Genomic DNA, 22,178 nt, shown 5'->3' on the forward strand with positions numbered 1-22,178 from the left:
AAACCCCTTATTATAAGTCTGGCTGTGAAAAGTGTTTACAATATCTACTAATTACGAAATACAACATAAAACAAAGCATAAGACACAGAAAATCTTTTGGAGGGGAAACACTAAACTGACCTCAGCTCACACAGTCTGGCTCGCCAACCAGAGACTAAACAAATCTTATTAGAGACAAATACAGTATATGAACTTAAATCAGTAATACCATTAGACTCTAGACTGAAAGTCTATTTTCACTAGGCTGCTCAGACACTTTGATATTAAAGGATGAGGTCAAGATCTTGGGAAACCTGTTTATTTGATTTGTTTTGGAGTTTTAGATGAGATGATAGATAAAGCTCTCACATTTGTGTGCTAAATATAAAGCTACAGCCAGGAGACAGTTGCTTAGCCTAAACATTGGAAATAAGGGATTTGTCCAAAGTAAAGCAAAGTGGAAAAAAAGTCTCCTCTTAAGCTACCTCTGTAACACCTTATATATAAAAAATTAAAATCATCATTACAAAAAATTATATATAAAATATGAAGTCTATTGATATATATATGGCCCTTTCCATGGTTGGAGAAACTCTACTCATGTAATAAGTTCTTTACCAGAAGTCTCACAGCTTTCTGAGGAGAAATAGTAGTATTTTAGGAAAAAGTAAGTTCACCTCAGGAGAAACGCAAGTGAAAAAACAAAGAGCCTCAGTTCCACGGGGTGTTTATCATTTCAGAAAGCCATGTAATTACTCTTATTTCTCTGGGCCTTTTGGCTGCGAATACTCCAAATAGTGAGCAGTCGCAGCCCTGGAAATCTGAGTTCCACACTTTCCCCACTTCCCTTGGTGTCCTCACAGAAGTCTGCACTGCCGCTCGTGGGGCAAATCTTTTTCTCGTGATTTATGAGACCAACAAGAAATCTCCCTCCGTCCCTCTCCCACTCTGATGCTCCGCTGCAGCCTGTTACATGCTGGATGCTGACTGATGATGCCCCGAGGTCCTACATGGCGAACACACATCACCCTCTCCAGCTGTTGTCACTAACTACCATCTTTGGGTTTGATGGCCTTTCTAACCGCATTCTTCCCCTCTCCTGTCACCTGGGTTCAAGGGAGCTACAAATCAAGCTGCTGATGTCGTAGCAACCCACGGCTATTGTGCACGACTAACGCCTCTCGCCTAGGATAAAAGGTTTGCCTTCTCTCCTAAACAACCAACGGCTTTTACAGAAAAGTCAAAGCAGCACGGTACCGCGATCATCAATCAAAAAAACATCAAAAAACGTTGTCAGGTAGTGCTTTAAGGTCAACACCAACTAAATCCTCTTCAATTATGCAACAAAAGAGACTGTTTAAGGACATATTTCAGAGGCGACCAATTAGAAATAGCTAAACTTGTCAAAAACTGTCAAGTGCTATATTGAAATTGCTAAATAACATGCTAAACCTTATCACGGGGTAATTGGCGTTTCAAATACCACTCTGCCGCAACATTTCTTCTAGATCAACAAGATTGGCATCAGTGTAATAAAACATTCAGAGCAGAACCTGTATAATATCTAAATGGGATAAAGACTGTCGCCACATAATTTAGGTTGGGCATAGAATGGACAGTGGTTTCAGAATGGCCCTCTTATTTTTGGCTGTGGTACCCAGCGGCCATGCCAAGAAAGAGAAAACCAGACTACTAGAACATGCTGTAATTTATGTGATGAAAAGTGAAGTGATGACGGTTGAAAAAATAATTCAAAAAGGTTATAAGAAAAAAGAAATGAAATGTGTACTTTAGCCAGTGGTAAACTCTGAAGAGACTCTTTCCCTTGCACTCCAAAATCAAGAGGACTGTTATGCACATACCAGCCATATGGAGAGGGGGGAGGGCTGCATCCAAGGATGGGGATTGGACATGGACTGACCTCAAGCAGGAATGTCGACCATATAACATGTAATATCATATAATATTGCAACTATAGACAGATTGTACCATTGCAGAGAAAAATCATGATTCTTTACTTTCTCTTCTATGTTTATTTTATGTATCCACAGGCTGAGAACAAAACTACCAATTCATTTGCCAATCAATGCTTTCCATAGCCCAAGTTGACGTTTTTCAAATGTTTTGATTAGAATGATCAAAAAATACAAAAATATTCAGCTTGCAGCAAGAAATAAACTTCCTCAGATTGAAGGAGCAGGACGGAGAGAAGGCTTTTGCATTTTTGCTTTAACAATTACTCCAAAGGTTTTCAAAGTGGGAAACTGCAGAGGCCTGCATATTACTACTATTAGTTATTACATTAGTCATCAGAAGGAGATTGTGTACAATAGCATTAATGTGTGTGTGTGATACAGTTAAATAGACAGTTTGGAGATTTTAGTTAAGTTTGTAATTGTACTTTTGGGGAATCCTAGAACTCTTTGAACACCCTGACCTCTCACTTTGCTGCAGTGTTGTACAGGTGTACCTTAAAACCCCGTGACATTACTGCTGGGTGAGGTTACAGGTGAAGAAAGCACAAGGCAGCGTCAAGGCTTCAGACAGCTGAGAAAAAGATCAAGCATTAGCGTCAGTGGGGCTTTAGCCTGAGTGATGGCTACCCGTGGGAAATAAAATGGACCTGTGTATTAGAATGACAAAATAGAAGAAGTAGGACGATTTTTATGTGGAATAAATCACACGCTTGTCCATGGGCTAAAGTCCTTTATGTAATCTTCTATTATATATATATGCTTTATATACTGTATGCAGTGTCCCTACTGTGGGAACCTTTGTCCTCGGTAGCTTTTCTTTCAGCGTGTTTTGGTCTGGGTCGGACTCGCACAACCTTGACAAATTATACATTGTTTGAAAGCTGTAACTCTCCTGATTCTATCTGTCCAAAGCATTTTAGGATCCAGATATCACAGCAACAGCTGTTGACACAGTACTGGTTTAGACTCGTGGAGCTACACTGTTTTCCACAGAAGAGGTGCAACTTCAGTCCTTATCCCCTATTATTTATACCAAAAAACTGATTAGATAAAAAAATACCTTTGTACCACATTTGTGCTTCTGTAACAGTGGCTCAGTATCTCAATCTGAGTTGGTTGTTGTAACTTTTAAGCAGTGTAAGTTTTACACCATTTGAAGCAGATTGGGGTAATGACTGGAATATGGTATGCTGTAACAAACTATGTTAAGAAAAATGGTTTTGAAAATCTAAGATGCTACTATATTTTCTCTTCCACCTAGAAAAGGATTGGAAAGAAAACCAGTTGGCAAATATTTGGTAATTGATTCATTTTTGACAGGAACAAATCTCCACACTCTCTAGTTTCAGCTTCTCAAGTGCTGGAAACCTTACTTTGGGTTTTTACTGTCACAAAATTCAACAACTTGGAGATGGCAACGAGGGCTCAAGTAGAAATTGTCATCCTATTCCATCTTCTGACATTATAGAAAGTAACTAAATGGAAATATGAAAATGTACCTTTCTAATTCAAACCTACACTGACCAGATGTAGAGGAATGTGAGTGAAATGATCAGTGGCTGACCTTCACAAAGCGGTCAGAGCAGAAGCAGGAGAATGAGTAAAGCTTTTAGGGACGTCAGTGTCAATGTGATCCTTAATGTGTCTGTGCAGCTTCACCAGAGGGACGAGATAAAACGAGCCCTCACCACAGTGTTCTTCTGTGGCCGAGCTGAGATCCCAGATTTATGGCAACTGAGTAGATATCCATCTCCCCTGCAGCGGCCCTTGGCCCATGACATCTAAGAATTACATCTAATGGAATTAAGTTTTGCTTCCAACACCGAAATGTAATGAGGAACTCTTAAAAAGAAACTCCTGCCTGTGGCTAAGCTACCACAGAAGCCCAAAACAAAGGTCCCTGGCAGAGGCTAAATACCTTGTAAGATAATGGAGGAGCTTAGGCTATTTGCCACTTGGTGTAACTATGTGGTGCTGCTACGACCTCAACACTTGAGTTTATAACTGGATCGGTTGAGTTGTTTGTAGAAACTTTGAACTCTCTGCAAATATAACGATGGGCAACACGTCGAGTCAGAGACACCAACAGAATCTTAGCTAATCTCAGGAGTTTGTTTTGTGCTCTTTAACGTAAAAGCAGCATCAAAACCTTAAGCCATTCAGCAGCAAGCCATGAGCGGACTCAGTGTCTGTGGTGAAAAAAATAAAACCATCAGTGTTCACGGAGACAAAAACAACGTTTGAGCAACAAAATCCCATCATGGGCTCCAGTAAATATTGTCTGGTAGTGATCCCATAGTTAGGCTGGTCCCTGCAGAACTCCGCTCATGAAAACTATTGTGTATGTTGCACAACAACACTCTCACACACTCACACACACAACCTCAGGCTAACCTCTGTGCCTAAGTGGTTTTTTGTCATTTTCAAAAATGTGTTTCAGCATCAGCAAAAATCCAAAGACTGACGACATCATGACAAACTGCAGTTCTGTGGGGGGTGATAGTGGTGGGGGGGCAGATTTTTATGGAATGACACTTACCAAGGCAGTAAACTCACAAACACACAAACAGTTTAAAGTGCAACTACAGCGGACACTCAACTATTTCTTCACCCACGCAGTTTTCTGCGAGCTGTAACACAAAAATGCAGACGCTTGGGGGGGGGGAAATAGACGTCTGCAACTAATTGACAAAATCAAAGGGGGTTGCCTGTCTTAGTGTCCATTAGCAGGGAATGTAGCAAAAACCACCTTCTCAGAGACATTGTTTACACTTATTGCAGTAAAAGAAAATCCATTGTCAAACATCGTTAAAACATCTTGTTGTTTTAGGAGAAGTGTAAACGAGTATATTAGCAAACCACAGATAAATTCAAAGCATAATGGGGAACAGTAAAACACATCAATTAGTAAAAGAAGGGGAATAATCGTGCTCACATACCGTCCTTGACTTCTTCGACTGCCGGTTTCAAACTATCCTCTTTTCTTTGCTTGATGGCTTGAAGATCCCTCTTCAACTGTCGTGACTCTTTTCGTAAATCGTCACTGTGAGCGGAGAAATGAGGTTTAGGGGACAACATCTACATTGGTACCGTTATAAAGACTTACACCTGTAGCAAGCTCCTGCTGTAAAAGATGCATATACATCATTAAACAAAAACACACAATACCCTGATTGTTCCTGATCTCTAAAAAAAAACATGAATTGTTCTGAAACATTTAGATTCTCTACCTTTAATCTTCATGGCCAATTATGTGGGCATGGAGGTGTCAGAATGAAGAAAACACACAATTTGATGGAGCCTTAACAAAATGATTGTAACATCTCCAGGCTCCTGGAAAGCGCCAGAATGGATGTTGAGGTTGAGCACACTCAAGTCAGAAAAATGTCAATGTGTTTCTTGTTTAGGGACAAGTAATCGTCCATGGAGAACAAGGGAAATTACTCTGACAGTGGAAGAGATTTCTAACCTATTAAAATGTGGTCACTCAGTGGTGGTAATATACAGTATATAATTACTCTGGTGACCTGCTTTTCCAATTTTTTTAATAATTTTTTAACTTGTTTAAAATGTATTACCTCCCCAGACAAAGTTATGTTTCACCTCAGTGTGTTTGTTGGTTTCTTTGATTGTTTACAAGCAAGATAAGATTAAAACCTACATGGATTTCCCAAAAACTTGGTCAAAGGATGTGGCATGGGTCAGGGATGAACCCGTTTAATTTCGTGGTGGATCTGGATCAGGGAGTGGATACAGGATAGAGTGTTTCAAGACATTTTCCCAGGGAATATCTTTCTTCACTTTATGGTAAAACTCACAGATATTAATTAAGGGAACTAAAATATACGAGTGTGTGGACTTTGGTGCAGCTTAATTGACTGTGACTTGGAGGAGGTATGTGCTCTACTAAGTGCAATTCTATTTAGACATTTCTCACAAACAAAACATTTGGAATCGTTACAGAGGTTTTGAGGTCAGAAGAAAGTAAAAAATCTGGGCTGTGAAGTCTTGAGTCAAGTCCAGCATCAAGATCCTTTGTTTTCGGTCCCAATCCGTGCACTCTACACAAAAAGTACTGCAACTCAATTCATTTTATTAGTCATGAATTATTGCTACTAAAGTCTAAACGTAATTGAAAGTCTTGTTTGAGTTTCACATCAAGTCTTCAGGTCGAATCAGATCATCAGATTCTTTAGTCCCAGTGACTGTACAAAAGCACATGCACACAGTGAATATAAAGCAGAGCACAACCCTTTGGAAGCCTCGGGATGTTATTGCAGTTAATTGTGTGCAGTTGACTTCATAAATGTCTTGTGATACTTGAAATACACAACTGTCAGGTGCTGTTAGTGACAGCAGTAATGAAAAACTTTATACCTTTCCCAAAGTGGCACTACATTAAGTATTACAGGCGCCATAACCTTTACAAACCCTTATAAAACCTCTAACTAGATGACAGGAGAGGCCAAAGCACATCTTCGCTTCCTTGATTCAAGGTAGCATCTCTTGGCTCGAAGCCCAGCACATTCAAGGCTAAATGCAAGTCTGAAGTGAGGCCAGCGATGCTGATTATCGTTCCCTTTCACATGATTCAGCCTACTGCCAGTTGCAGAGCAGATCTGTTATGTTAGGAAATGATAATATTTTTGTACTGCCTGACAGCTCTGTTTTTGTCCCATTCTCTTACGGAGCCACAAAGCACAGGTAAGCTGCACAGTCTGGGCCCCTGGCCTAGAAACATGTGAGGCGTCTCCAGACCAAACAATGGCTGCCTTTGTTTCTTACATCTGCTCCTCTGGACTGACATTCATTTATATCCATCTCTCTCTTTATCTGGAACTTTCATTCTTCTGCTTGTAACTTTCCAACACCCATGTTATCTGACGTTGTCTGTGGCCAAGCATGGAGGCATCAAACTGAGTGACATTTTAACTCTAAGTGCCTTTACAAATATTAGCAGCTGTGGCTGACTTGATGTCATGTCTCCTGCTCGTTAGCTTCCCCACTGCTCCTGAAGATACACATGAGGAATCAGTCAGACATGCAGTTGTTAGTCCCCTCCTTTCCCGAAGAAAAAAAAGAAAAGAGTTGCAGCTGAATCCAGACTTGAGCTGCCAAGAGCAAAAGTGGTTGGCAGGGTCAGACTTGGCCTGTGTGAGGAAGTCTCCTGCTCAGCTCTGTCTAGAAGCAATGACAACAAACCTCCTCTTTTCTGAGACATATTTTCACATACAGTATGGTAATGTGAGGCAGATGTGACAGACCTGAGGTGGGCTGAAAAACATAGTAATTCAAAGACTTCAAACTGTCATTCACAGTATCACATGGGTAAAGAGGTGAAGCCTTTTTTTCTTTACTTGTTACACCTTGATTTAGGACGGAATATTGGCCTCGATATTAACTACATATGGCCACTTTCTCTTCTATTTTTAATGTGTAAATACTGCTGTGGGTGTGAGCTCAGTGAGTCTGTAACGTTATGCTGAGGCACTTCAAATCTCTTTGGAGTATGACGTCATCATCTCTTAAACTTTTTGAAGGACTTAATGTGTCTCTATAAAGAACAATTTGTTCTGTAGGATACTACACATCTTAGCCAGTTGGGAGTACAACAGTTAGAGGTGTTTGTCAGCATAAACATTAATTTCAAATAAATTCATTAATTTATTGTGAGTGACATTACAAAAGAATAATCAGCAGAGGCATATTTCTAATAATATGAGGCCCAAAATTAATTACACTTCCCTATGATTGAAGGCAAGGTGAAGAAGGTGAGTAGACTGTAACCACTGAAATGCCACATTATCAAACGAACTACAGACTGAGACAGAAGGTATCCATACTCTTTCCCACAACCACAGTGTACTGTGGCACATTGAATTAATGGTTAAATAATTAAGACCTACTTCGAACATAATATATTTTACATATCTAAGACTTTTTAAGGCCTAATATTGAATTGAATTCATAATGTTGAATTTGAGGCTTTTTGTGACAGTGCAAATCCTGCGTAATGCAACTTTATGGTTAAGATTTGCTCTCCAATTATCAGGCCCAAACCTGACTGCACTATCAAAGAACAATGGTGGCTGTATGTGGTTATATAATATTAGATTTCTGCTCACAAACTACGATCTCAAAAATGACCTGAACTGACTTGTCTGAATTTCTGAAAAAACTTGAAATAAATACTAAGCAATTGTCGATACTGATATTTCTTTTACAGCTATTGTAGTTGTTGAGTTGTCAATCTCCTTTATATAAAGTCCACTGCATACACACATTGTTTTGATTGTTTCATCTTCTCCTTGGAGGCTTCTGGGCATGACTTCTGTGTGCCCTGTGTGTTAAATTAACTCTGTGTCAAGTATGACTCCAGGCTCTTACTTGAACAGAGAGCTGCCTCTTCTCCAGGACTGAGAGGCGAGGTTTTATACACACGTATATTCTGCAGAGAGGAACAATTTGGACTGAGTGATCATTTTCTGCCTGCCTTGACATGCTGCCATTCAGAAAACAAGAGACGTATCCAGGGCAACGACCAAACAATCAGCTCCACAACCCCGCTGCCAATAAAGAGAAAGAGGCCAGAGAGGACAGGAAAAGTCCTAACAACACCTGTTAGGACACACCTTGGGGCTCAGAAATTTCCTCAGGACCCTCACATCTCAGCACTGCAAATTATTTTTGCTTTGACCAAACTGGATAAATCACGTTTTGTTGAAATCCAGAGTATATATATTCAGATTGTTCCGGCAGTGGCAGTGATATTTGAGGATAATACCAACATTATTGTCAATGTGAAATGACATTCACACTTTTATAACATTAAAGGTAGGGTTGGTAATCTTGGAAAAGCAGGACCCACGTTGAATACATGCAGCTGATACGTCCCTCCCATCAACCCTCTCGTCAAAGATACGCCCCCAAAATATATGAATGCACACTACCTGTCAATTACTAGAAGCAAACTTGTGACTCACTCTTTAACTTCGGACTATCATCTCTGCTTGAGTAGTGTGTGTCTCTCCAACTTGTGAAGAGCCTGCTTGTGTGCAGTAAAAGCAAGGGCAGGGTGCACAACGGCAGGAAAATCGGCTAGTGACCGATAAGTAAGTTAGCCAATCATTTCATTTGGACTGAATAAGGATGATGAGTAGTGTTCATTACAGTTCTGCGAGTGCCGCGGACATCTATTTTTGGATGACTTTATCTATTAGAGATTTGGGATTTCAGCGACCACCTACCAACCCTACCTTTAACACATAATATTCTATAAAGAAGCTCAGAATTTGTTGGTTTTTTGAGATATGCAAAGATATGACCTGAGAAGGTTGAGCGTGGGAAAATGAACCAGTACTATCTGTTGGACAAACTTTAAAACGGTGATGCTGTTTGTAAATAACTTTAAACGGATCTTTGCCATTTTATTTCAGTGTCATTTCTAATCAATGATGAGCTAACTCAAGATGCATTTGTGATAAGATAAACTCAGGCTCAGCTTCTGAACTGACAGAGTTGTGGATACCGGTTTAAAATGATTCTAAATGTAATATCTTTGATTTCTAAACTGCTTGTAGAACACAAATTAATCAATATACTGACGTCACCTTTGGCTCTAGAGAAGTTAACCGGGCATTCTGTCACTATTTTTTATCATATATAATTGATAAATTAATATTTGCAGGATAATTCTAGAGAAAAATATTGTTAGTTATTTTATCATATATTGCTTAATTTTTTATTTTGAAAAAATAAACTAATGTCAGATCAATGGTTAATATGAAAACGGCAAAACTTGACTTGACTGACGAGTTAACATTAGAGAACAAAATACAGCCCCGAGGTTTCACCTATCTTGAACACGACCCTTCTGCACCTCATCCAGGCCACATTCAAGCTTAAAGCCTATATAACATAGTTGTGTACTTAGTGGACATGTACACATTAATAAATCAAAGCACATTGCACCATACACACTCATCCTTGCAGAGATTTGTTGTTGATAAATATTTATACACAAGAACTGCCAGGAGTTACATGACTACTAAACCAACAGCACAAAAACTAACTGTTTCCATTACTTCTCGTTTCTAAACTAGACAAATAGTAAAAATCCTATATTTCTCCACACAGTACATACATCTACAAGGATAGAAAAAAAGTGGAGATGGAAAAAACTTTTATAACGGATAAGCAGTTAGTAAGTCTGTTAAATGCACAGACTTCCCTTATAAAACTGTTTTCTTTGGCAGTTATGTTGAGCTACAGTGCGATCCTGTTTACATAAGTGATTGATTTTGATTGGACAGTTCTACAGATGTTTTCTGAGAAATGATCACTGTGGTTTTCAATCTCTAACCCACTTCAAGTTTTCATTCTGCAACTTATAAAATGACAAGATGGAGACGAGCTAGTGGTTAATAAAAATGTAGGATGGTCTTAAATGGTAAACGGTCTGTATTTATATATTTTATACATATTTTCGAGTCTTGATGACCACTGAAAGCGCTTTACAGTGCAGTTTGACACACGCACGCACGCACGCACACGCAGCAATTTCTCTACGAGAAGAGGCAATTTGGGTTTCAGTATCTTGCCCAAGGACACTTCGGCATGCGGAATAGGGAAGACTGGCATCGGACTGCTGACTTTCATGGACGACCACTCTAACCTGTGAACCACAGCTGCCCTTAACACAAAAGAAACAATTTAAGACTGCAAACCAGTCCAGTCAAGGTGCAGTTAGCATTCATGTTGAGACCAATCTTAAATTCATTGCAAGTTGACTGCAACATCTGAGGGATGACAGGTAAGAGGATTTCATGGAGTAAACCCTCTGCTTGGCACTCACAATCTGACCCTTTTCTCTGAAAGCCACCCAGAAGACACATCCACCATCTATGAATCCAGCCCTCTAAAAAAATAACATGAAACGACTCGGCTGTTATCATTAGCTGCCAGATAAACAGACTGAAATGAATCCTTTCTGCGACTCCCTGCCAGTCCCTGCGGCCTGGCACTACCTGGGGGCTGCCAGCTACTGTCATTGATTCCGAAAAAAGAAAAAAAAAAATCAAAAAAAAAGAAGAGTGAAACCCAGAGAGCTGTGGATGATTAACTTTTCATAAAGAAAGCATATGAAGTGATTGGCAGTAGACCAAGAACTCTCTCATGATTCAGAGCCTTGCATTTAATACTCCAGTGTCTGGCAGGAGTCTGAGGCTGACACAGGAATTCGACAACCTTAAAAATAGTACAGTGATGACTGTATGGTTCATCAAAAATTCTGTCGTTTTCCAAAATGCACAAAACAGGCGTACTCGCCTTTTTGGGATTTCTCTGTAGTCTGATTTTCCAGCCTTCAAGTGACTTTGAAAAATGTAGTAACTGATTATATCAAACTATTTTCAGTTAATATATAGACACTGCATGACTGTAACTAGGGAAGTGTGTATTTTAAAGTAAAATTTATAACATATTCCTTCAAGGAAGGCAGCAGCTTCTGCCTGCTATGGTGGACTCAAACCAGTCTAATGACTGAGCAAGTGATGTGGATGAATGTGCTAGAATCACAAGATGGCTGGGTGAGCTCCCCTCAGGGGGGACTCCATGGCTTGGTCACAAGCCAAGGAGAACTGTGAGCTGGAGTGGAGGAATCCAACCTCAACACAGGAATTTGCATGACTTTGCAAAGTGATCTAGACCGACACATTACCCACGCAGTGTTCCAAGGTTCCTCTGGTAGGCTGGTTCATCTGCCTCACAATTAATAGAGATTTTCTCTTAATTAGTCAGGATGTAAGATAGAAATGAATCTTAGACCGTATCGAGGGTATCGCTTCTTCACAGCAGTTACATTCAGTTGTAAATTTGTTATATTTTTCCCTTGTTTGAGCAGTAAAGAGTAAAACGTTCACACTGTCAAATGCTGACTTTGATCGGAGTCCAAGTGTTTTTTATTCATTTTCAATCTCCCACATCCTAGACATGCATTGCTGTCTGATACTCATTCCAGCGAGCAAGTGCCCCATATGGGGCAGACATGCTACAGTGGGCCAGGGACGTGTACACCTGGAGGTTCCAAAACATACACAATCCTGCTGCCAAGAACTGGATTATTTCAAGCAGTTTTCTGCACAAAAGTGGCGGCGAATGCTTTCTTGATCTCCGTCCCCTTTGTCTAAGAGCGCGTTGGGTTGAGACCAATGACGAGAGACAGGTGCAGCCAATTAATACACAGTGACACCAGCATCACAGAAACGACCACTTAGTCAGAATAATTAGAGCCTGACATCCCATTAGAGTTGCACTGTCCACAAGGACAGAATGAAGCCCTGCAAAGGGAACAAAGACCAAACATAGAAGATGAAAGATGCAAAACTGCAATGACTAATCAATTTATTAGTTGATTGACAGGTTATTAGGCAGCAAATATGTCTTTATGATTAATTCATTGTTGAAACCTACAAACTGATCTGCCTGCAGCTTCTCCAGATTGGATATTGTCTACTTCACTGCTGTTTTCACTGAACTGAATGTATTTGTTTTTTGGAATGTCCGTCCGACAAATGATGGGACACTAATAACGATTTGATTAAGCCAACAGAGGCTCTGGGCCAATGACGTGCATAATTAGCAGATTAGTCCACAATGACAACAATCATCAGTAAGCACAGTTGGACATTATAGCTTGTGTAATCAGGGACTGTGGGAGATACAGCAGTTCACTGCTTTGATCATTTGTATTATTTCTTAAATGAGCAAATAGTGATATATGTTCAGTCCAGTACAATGCCACCACCATCGATTAATACCTCAATAAAATGTTTTCATTGTCAATCATTTCATTGTTTAGGTGTAACTAATGAAGTGGAAAAAGTAACTCAATATCCCTATTAATACTGTAACATATCCCCAGCCCTATTCTGTCTCTCTCACTCACACACATACCTTATTCATTTAATGAGGTACCGTAAAGGGACATAATTTGCGTGATAACCGTGACAGCAACTTGATTTTTAATACCCCTCTTAGAAAAGTTCCACCTGTACTATTAAAGTCTGCTGTCATATACTGTATACACCATTTCTAAGTATGTGATAACAAGTGATATAACTCACAAGAAGTGCAGTTCTGTCATTATCTTCAGTCTGCACTAAGTGAAAAGCGATTACCGGAGAAAAGCAGAGGGAGCCAGGCCCTGCTGGCAGAAGCTGCTCACACTGTGTCCCACAGCCATATGGAAGCGTTTTGCTTCTCCAGTCATGCCCCGTCGGGTTTAACAAAAGTGGCGACTACCACATACGCTGCTTTTGGGACTTCATTCAGTACTGTCTCTTATAAAGGAACCCCCCCCTAAAGAGGCCTACTTCAAACGTAGCAAAACCAGATTTGATCAGTAGTAACATAAAAGAAGAGTCAAACTGTGAGCATAAAAGCTTAACCAGAATCACAAACAACATCAAACATCACAGCTGAGCTGAGACAAACTCGCTGCAAACAGGATCTGTTCTAATTGAGTTGTGACTGATCTTTAAAGTCTAAAAATCCTCTCGGCCAATCATTTGGCAACTTGCTCATGAAGGTGATTAGGTCCAAGTATTTTGCAATCATGGAATATTTCAGTGGAATATCGTCTGGCTGCTGGAGAGCTCTTAAGATAGTTTAGTCCTGATGTAAAAACTATTTTGGTTTCAAGGAGACTCCTAATTTCAAGGTTGTCTCCACAGCCTTGACTTAAAGAAAGATGCAGCCAGCATCGTAACTTTTCCCCCTGACTGAGGCCTGAGCACGCTGCAGACTAAAGGACTGTCCTTCACACATGCACGTTACATGCTGCACATGTGAGTGTGGAAGGAATTGAATGAATGAACAAACAACAAAAGTCCTGCATTAGCAAAGCTAATGTGACAGAACTGGGAAAAGTGGATGCTTCTAACATCCTCTATCTTTTTTCCCCCCCAGGTGATGAGCTACCAGTTGGTGTTCCTCCTTGTGCACAGAGCAGCTGAAAGCCCAAAGCAACAGTGGGAGAGCAGAGCTCACCCTGCAACAATGCCCCCTTTGTCCCGGCCTAACACTGTACCTACCAGCCTGCTCTTTGATTCCCTGCCAAGACAAACCACTGTGTTGGGTTACAGTTCTTGTAGCAAAACAATCTGCGCTTGTGTTTGATATACTACAGTCTGCCTGCATTGGGCTGGCTGTCAGTCAGAACACACTCTCACACACACACACATTCACTGAATGGGGGCCCGCTCCTTATCCCATTAGCACTAATGAGAGAAGGGTATGATGATGTGTGTTGAGGGCTACATGTTAAGAGGATATGAAGCAGAGATAACTGGCCAACTCATTACATCAAAGAGAGATGAAAGACAAGCTCCGTTCTGCTCGGGTCATTTTCATACTAATGTTGCATCATCCACGGCGTCACCTTCCACTCTCACAGTCATTTCATACACTGCTGCCCTAGAAAGAGCCACTGTTTGCTTCTACTTCAGCACAGCAAGTAATTTGCGTGGGGTGCCACCATTCTTGTTTCAAATAGCAGGTCCACGGATTTTGGTCCAGTGAACCACAACTGAGATATGAATGTGCACGTGTGAAAGTGAGTGGACAGAAACAGAGGTGGAGACACTAGTGGGGGTGACAATATTGTAGATGGGTTTCCATCCACCTTGACAAGACCAAACTACACTCAACCCATCCATGACCTTACCATCACTATCGACACCTCCGCGGTAGCCCCCCACCCAGACCAGAAGGAACCCGGGTGGGACACTCGACAGTCAACTCTCCCTCCCTGTCAACATTACTGCAACAACCCCGCTCCTAAATACATGTTGCACAACATCAGGAGAATACGTCCCCTTCTAACTCAGAAGGCAGCGCAGGTTGTGGTCCAGGCTCTGGTCATCTCAAGCCTAGACTACAGCAACTCCCTCCTGGCTGGTCGACCTGCTAGTGCCATCCGACCTCTGCAGCTCATCCAGAATCCCTGAAAGGTCTTCAACCTACCTAAGTTCACTCACACTACTCCTATCCCTTCACTGGTTACCATAGGCTGCTCGCATTCGCTTCAAGACACTAGTACTTGCGGCGTACTGTGCTGCGAATGGATCGGGCCCAGTCTAGATCCAGGACATGGTTAAACCTTTCACCCCAGCCATCAAATGCACTTATTGTAAGTCGCTTTGGATATATGCGTCAGCTAAATGAAATGCAATGTAATGTGCACATTTTCAAATTGCCCATAAAATAATGTTGTGGAATTGCAGGAAATTCAAACAAAAATAGGAAAATATTGCATAAAGCAAACTCGGCTCAGGTGGAAAAATAAAACTGCAAAACTGCAAAAAACTGCTAGTGTAAATGGAAATGATCTTGAATCATAAAGCACATGAAGCACGTGATAAATATTGAAGCCTCTGATCCATTGAAGATATTAAAAATTCGTAGCAGCAGGCAACACCATCAGTGGAGTGATGAGGAGGATGTCATCTTCCTCTAATAAATACATGAAATAAACAGAAAAATTCCATATTTCCGACTTTAAACACTCTAAAAATATTATTTTATAGTTATAAAATATACTTTTGATAACATCGTCTCAATGGTTTAATGACACTGAAATACACTGGAAAAATAGGGACACTGGGTGTCTATCTTGATGAAATAACTAGTATTCATAAAATAAGGGTGGACGTATACATGCATTAATTGGGTTTTGCCGATTGGCGTGAACTTTGGTTACCGTTTACACAACAGAACTGCTTTAGTCTTGTTTTGACATGCAAGTTGAGTTTAGCACTGTTTAGCCTGTGAAAACTGTTGTTTAACGTCTGCTGTGGCTCTGGAGGAGCTTTGTGGAGTCTGAGAAAATAATCCTGATTATGTCATAGTGATGTCACGGGGGGTTATCTCTGCTTGGGCTTTAGCCCTAGATTTGTTTTTACAGAAAGCGTGCATAACGAGCTTGAGGTGAGGTTTTTAAAGGAAGCTGTCATCTTGAAATATGCAACTGAGCTGCACTATGGGAAATGTAAGATCCATATTTGTTGAGCTTGACCCAAATAACTGGTTATTTAAATTAAAGAAAATATTGATAAGTTGTCCTTACTATGGGTACATATTTTAGACTAAAGGATTAACAAGTTCTGATAAACGGTTTCTCAGTCCATCTATGCATAATGAATCAGAAATATATTTTCTTATATGTTGAAAATGTGCCAAATAAGTACAGATGAGCAGTAATGAGCTCAGTTATTTCTATTGATTTCGGTTTGTCTGTTCGCATACATTTTTTTACTCAAAGATGAACTGATAACATTTCGATGGTCAAAGGTCAAGGTCACGATGACCTCAAAAACAGGTTTTTGCCCTCTTGAATGATATCTAGCGACTGCTTGGAGGGATTTCTTCCACTTTTGATCAGTTATCACTTGGACTAAGGTAAAGCAATTACATTTCAGTGGTCAAAGGTTAAAGTTACCTTAAAACTGGAAAAAATAGTATGTACTGTTGCCCATTGTGAGGACATTTTTTGCTGGTTCTCACAAATTCAAATTGTTGTTTGCGTAAAGTGAATAAAACTTTATATATTACTTATCAGTGAACATGACTTAAACCTGAGTCATGTCCCATGATCCCACGCTGCTTCATAATGTCATCAAACTAGGTCTTCTTTTATTGTTTTGTATAAGAGAACCCTAAAAGAAGTTACATATTGACGTGTAAATTCCTCTTTTTTTAAACTAAGGTTTGATTTATCACTTTTTTATTCATCTGTGTCGGCGACAACCAGTGGATTCAAGAGGATTGTCAACACGACATAGGAAGGTTTCAGTAGAAACCGTGAGGCCTTTGTCTCCTGTCTCCTATCTCCTATCTCCTTCTGCTTATTCTTCTTCTGCTGCTGCTTCTGCTTTTACTTGTTTGAAGAGGTGTGTTCACTCTCCTCTGTCTTGTCCTCCACTTTCACACTTTTCATCATCTCTAATTGCGCCACCTCTCCGCTGCATTCTTCCTCGGTCTGAGGCAACTTCAGCTCTCTGCTGCACTCTTCCTCGGTCTGAGGCAGCTCCAGTTCTCTGCTCCACTCTTCCTCAGACAGCTCCTGACTTGCCTCTGGTGTTTCACATATGTCCTCACACTCATCCCCAGTGTCCATTTTGGCAAAGGAAGCAAATTTGTAGCAAAGAGATTGGTCCATCTTCTTCATTACATTTTACTAAAGATTGTCAAAGGCTTAGCTATCGTCTGAGCTGTAATTGAGGGTTGTTATCTTAACGAATGAAGGCTGTGGTCTCCTCAGTTGAAGGTTGGTGCGCACTAACCAGTATCCTCAGGTGAATGAAGTTGTTCTGTAGGTTGGCAATTTACATAGATCAAGGAAACAGTGTCTAGTTAACTAGTTTAACGGACATCTAGTTAACTAAATCACACAACATGGCTGCCACTGGGGGTTGTTGTTTATATCAGGAATTCTTTCAAATTTGTCACACCTGTTTACTTGGACTGGCGGATTAATTGATAATATTTTGGTAGTCAAGGGTCAAAGGGCAAGGTCCCAGTGACCTCTTGAATGTGGTATCTCAAGACCAACTGGAGGGATTTCCTTCAACTTTTGATCAGTTGTCACTAAACACAGATCAGCTGATCAGATTACAGTGATCAAAGGTCATGGTGACCTTATATGAATCTGGAAATCAAAAATGTAGACAGAACCTACACTGGTTGACGGAGACATATATCTACAGAGCTGTGTTCCTAGTTTTTAATGTGCGTATCAACACAACCAACTTGTGTCAACATATGTATCAGATGTTTTTTGAATTCAATAGAATCGGACACTTCTCCAATGTGACTGTTAATGAACAGCAAACTAGAATAGAGGTGCTACATGCTTACTTTTTTTCTTTTTAAATGGTAAAAAGCACATCAATCCAACCGCGACCTTATCAAAGAAACCATTAGACAAAACATGGCTGTTCTGGGAGGATTTGCTGCACCAAGAGGTTGTAATTAATACACGTTAATGATTGTTTTGGGTTTGTCTCATCCCTACTGCAGTCTGAACATTTTTACAAAACATCCTCATCTCTTCTAGATGTGTTCTAGTGTATCTGAACTCTATTAAATATACTCAGTGGGGAGCTGAAAAGATTGGCTGAAAAAATTGACCATTTAGGGAAAATCAACTACTTTTGAAAGGGTTAATTCTTCAACATTTTCAGGCAGAAAATGCCAAACACTGTCTGGGTTCCAGTTCAAATGTGTTGCTTTTTCTCATCATATTTGAACATATTTGGGTTTTGGATGTTGTTCAGGCATGATACATCTGATGTATTTCTATTACACAAACTCTGCTTGTCGAGAAAACCACCTTCTTCTGAACTTATTTTCAGGGTATTGTTGTAATGTAAGACCTGAGAGATTCTCAATGTGCTTCCACACTTCCCTGAATTACACAGTTCAACACCGCCCCTGTCAGGTTGTTATGCTGCATTACAATTACAAGAGGAACGTCATGACAGTGCTGGTGCTGTGTGGCCAGTGCAGTGGCCAGATAGACTATTTAATAAACATCCCATCTGTTTTACGTAGTTTATATTTCTTTGGGAGGTCAAAACCTGGGACATAATGACTAAGAGTTTGAGCACAGTAAAGAATCATGCGGTCATTACCTGCGACTGGTCTTTTTCCCGTGCTCCTCACTGGGATCTGTCGCTTTCTCTGCGTCTTTTAGTTTCTTCAGCTTTTTACTGATCAGCTCTCTCATCTTCTCTCTCTTATCTGAGTCGTACTCTTCATCTGCGTCCATGTCGCCTTCAACAGCATCCTCATCCTCGTCGTCATCTGTCTGCAACAACATGTGAAAAGGCCCAATACAATTTAAGTGACACTGGTGGGGCAAACCAGACATTTTAACATTTTCATAGTAATGGGATATCCCTTTAACATTAATATCAATGTCTGACTCACCTCAGGAGTATCTCCAGTTGTCTCTTTCTTTTTCTTCCTTTAAAAGAATGAATATAAAGTAATGCTTTAGGGACAAATTAAGGCTAACATAATTATTAATTAATTAGTGATTGTGCATACTTATCAACTGCTGGAACAGAGCTCAGTCTTGGATCATCTTTCAGAAGGTCGTGGCTGCTTTTGCTTTTCCCCTTTAATGTCTGATGAGACAATGGTGAGCAAGTGATTTTTTTTTACACATTTGGAAAGAAAGAAATGAATTTCAATGGAACATAAAATCCTTAAAAACTGTTTCATTACCATGGAAACTGGTGGATGTATGGGAAAAGGGGCCAAGAAAGAACCCATAATTTTCAGCATGGATACAAATGAAAGGGGGGGCGGGTTACTTTCTCTAACATTGGGAGATAGAGCGTGTTTATTTACATTTTAACTCTATATTTAGAGGACTGATAACTATGAGTTTCGGCAATTTGGATCTGATAAAAATAACCATCAGTATCTTCTGGATTTAAATGTGGTTTCGTAATTGGTGAGGTTATTTTCAGCACCTGTAATTCCCATTAGAGAGTAGCAGAGACATCATAATGTGACCTTTGCCTTAAGTTTGTGTTAGTAGTAGGCTTGTCTTGTCTGATTGACATTTATTTACTTATATGGATCATACAATAAAATGAAATCGCCCAGCAAGACTCATCTATTGGGGTTGATACATAATCATTCTTCTTGTGCAATACTTTGACACATCCCACTATCACCAGATCATCACCATCATTGGCCAATAACTGAAATGAATCAATCAGGACCTCAAATGACTTAGAGGGAAATGTAAACCAAGTTCAAACTATTAACTAAACTTTACAATAACTGGATGAAACCTACGTGCTTGATTGCGCAGCGTTTACAGCCTAGGTTCTGCACCAACAACAATTCAATCATTTAAAATAAGCTTTTAATGTGTGTGTGTCCAAAACTATTTTTGTCAAATGTGTGGTTGCTCTCAGATGTTACAGTTTCTAGAGTAACTGATGAAAACTGGTATTTCCAAAGCAACGAATATGCTCAGAGTGTTTACTCAGTAATGATATTACTCAGACATTTCCTGAAGTTGTATCTGTCATAAATGTAAATAGCAGAGGAAGACAACGTTTTATTGTCTGACACAGACAAGTGTTGTATTTCAGTACCTGGCTGACTTGATTCACCATCTCCTCTTCCTCTTCAGCTTCCTCTCCAAAAGATAACAGACTGAAGTTCCTACAAACATCAAAACACTCTTGAACAGAAGCATAAATAACCACAATACTTAAACATATTGTAAAAATAACCATGAAGCAAATCATATCAAGACACTTTGAAATTGACAAAATAACGCACTGTTGCTTGTTGTTCAAGCAGCCGCAGCATAAAGATTTTGTTCAAGACCGAGAGACAGATGAAATCTCAGAACTCACTTTGTTGCTTTCGACTGTGACTTCTTTGCCTCCTCTTTGTCTTTGTCCTTTTTTCCTTTTTTAGTTTCACGAGGTACAATGTCCTCAAAAGGAGAATGAAGCACCTGGCAAAGACAAACGATTTTGTGTGTCAGTGTTTCACGCACAGAGATTCAAAAGTAAGAAGTTATCAAGTTAATAAGAAGAAAATACCTCAGCAGTTCTTATTTTATGGGGATTTAGAGGTCTTTCATCATGGTTACATTCAACCTCTGTTAATCTGAGCAGATTATAAACTGTGTCTCCTGTGACCTGTGGTTGGAATTTGATAATGGATCATTTACAAGAATCTGACAAAGCTGTTGAAAATTGCATTACATATAGCTCAGGACAGAAACATTTATGTGAATCACTTTAGTTCTTGAGACTTACCTTGCCAAATATGGTATGTTTATTGTTGAGCTCATCTGCACGTCCCAAGGTGAAGAAAAACTGACTGCCATTATCATGAGGCCCGGCATTTGCCATGGCAACCAGACCTCTTCTAATGAAGCGCAATCTGGAGTGAAATTCATCCTAAAAGTTAAAAAAAAGGATACAGGTTGATGTGTGATTGATCATCAGGATTAGCAAGTTAATATATGTTACTAGTGATTTACACTCATGAATCTGTGAGTGTCATCATTTATTATAGAGAATAATAAATAGAACATGAAGTAGAGAAGCAGACTGACCCGGAATGGCCGACCGTAGATGGACTCTCCACCTGTCCCTGATCCAGTCGGATCTCCACCTTGAACGATGAAGTCAGGCACCACTCTATGGAATATTGTGCCATCATAGTAACCTAGTTGACAGAGAGATTGTCATTTTCGTAAGGCACATGATTTTTGCAAAAGTTTCCTCATAATACCCGAAGAGTTTCCTGAAAAGAAAATGTGACAATGTAATGTAATAAAATCTGGAGAGCAATAACTCTTGACATGCGTGCAGTAATGTTTAGTATAAAATCTGGCCTCTCCAAACTGGGATGGCAGGTTTTTGCAGGGTGAATGGTTTTGCTGCAGCTTTACAGTATGTTAGAAAATTAAGGAAGTCATTTGTCTGGCATTGATTTAAATATTGGTTCATTTTTACCTTCCATGCACAGTTGCACAAAGTTCCTGCATGCTTTAGGAGCCTCCTTGGACCACAGCTCAATGTCAATATCACCGGCTGAGGTCTTCAACAGGACCTGAGGAAAAATCACAGAGAGAGAAATCGGTGGGTGAATTCAGGAGGAAATCCTGACTATATTTTCCAATCTGCACGTGGTCTACAAGGCAAATCAACTGCTGTACAACCAGAACATCCCATCAGACACAAGGAACGTTGGCTGTAGGTAATGAGATGAGGGTCCCAGTGATTGTATTACAATTCAAACTTTCAGGACTGCAGGCCGTCGCTACATTTAGAAAAACAGACGTCCTGAACGTGACGAGCTGTAGAGTATATTCACTGTAGTTCTTAAAAATACACACTCGAGACAGCTATTGCAGTTAAAATGAGAAAGCCTCGCTCACCTTCCCGCTCGTTGGAGGCTCTTGAATGTAAATGTTGCTCATTCTGACTCTTCGGCTGCGTTTCCCGTTGATGCCGGAGAATGGTGGGTTTTCTGCTGCTTCTCACAGACACTGAATATATGACACGGTAGCTACTGAAGTTGGATTAGTTTGGTTTACAAGTGTCACACTTCAGACTTTTCTGTCTACAGCCATGTTGGCTACCGAAGTGAGCTTATTGTTTTTTCCTGGGATTAACG

The 22,178-nt window shown here is 40.1% G+C and overlaps 1 protein-coding gene across 1 annotated transcript in view; it reads right to left on the bottom strand.

Moving 5' to 3' along the window:
- The window catches only part of cwc27 (CWC27 spliceosome associated cyclophilin), a 30,918-nt gene extending 8,751 nt beyond the window's left edge, over window positions 1-22,167 (bottom strand). The window contains exons 1-11 of the mRNA XM_053447658.1: window positions 21,940-22,167; window positions 21,515-21,611; window positions 21,112-21,224; window positions 20,810-20,953; window positions 20,591-20,689; window positions 20,399-20,502; window positions 20,132-20,201; window positions 19,065-19,144; window positions 18,945-18,981; window positions 18,647-18,822; window positions 4,895-4,998 (exon numbers count right to left, since the gene is read on the bottom strand). Coding sequence (XP_053303633.1) covers window positions 4,895-4,998; window positions 18,647-18,822; window positions 18,945-18,981; window positions 19,065-19,144; window positions 20,132-20,201; window positions 20,399-20,502; window positions 20,591-20,689; window positions 20,810-20,953; window positions 21,112-21,224; window positions 21,515-21,611; window positions 21,940-21,981 — 1,066 coding nt within the window. The 5' untranslated portion in view covers window positions 21,982-22,167. The remainder of the gene's footprint in view (window positions 1-4,894; window positions 4,999-18,646; window positions 18,823-18,944; window positions 18,982-19,064; window positions 19,145-20,131; window positions 20,202-20,398; window positions 20,503-20,590; window positions 20,690-20,809; window positions 20,954-21,111; window positions 21,225-21,514; window positions 21,612-21,939) is intronic.
- Between the last annotated feature and the right edge of the window lie 11 nt (window positions 22,168-22,178).

This window comes from Pleuronectes platessa, chromosome 19 (genome assembly GCF_947347685.1).
Source record: "Pleuronectes platessa chromosome 19, fPlePla1.1, whole genome shotgun sequence".
In the NCBI taxonomy this organism is placed as follows: domain Eukaryota; kingdom Metazoa; phylum Chordata; class Actinopteri; order Pleuronectiformes; family Pleuronectidae; genus Pleuronectes; species Pleuronectes platessa.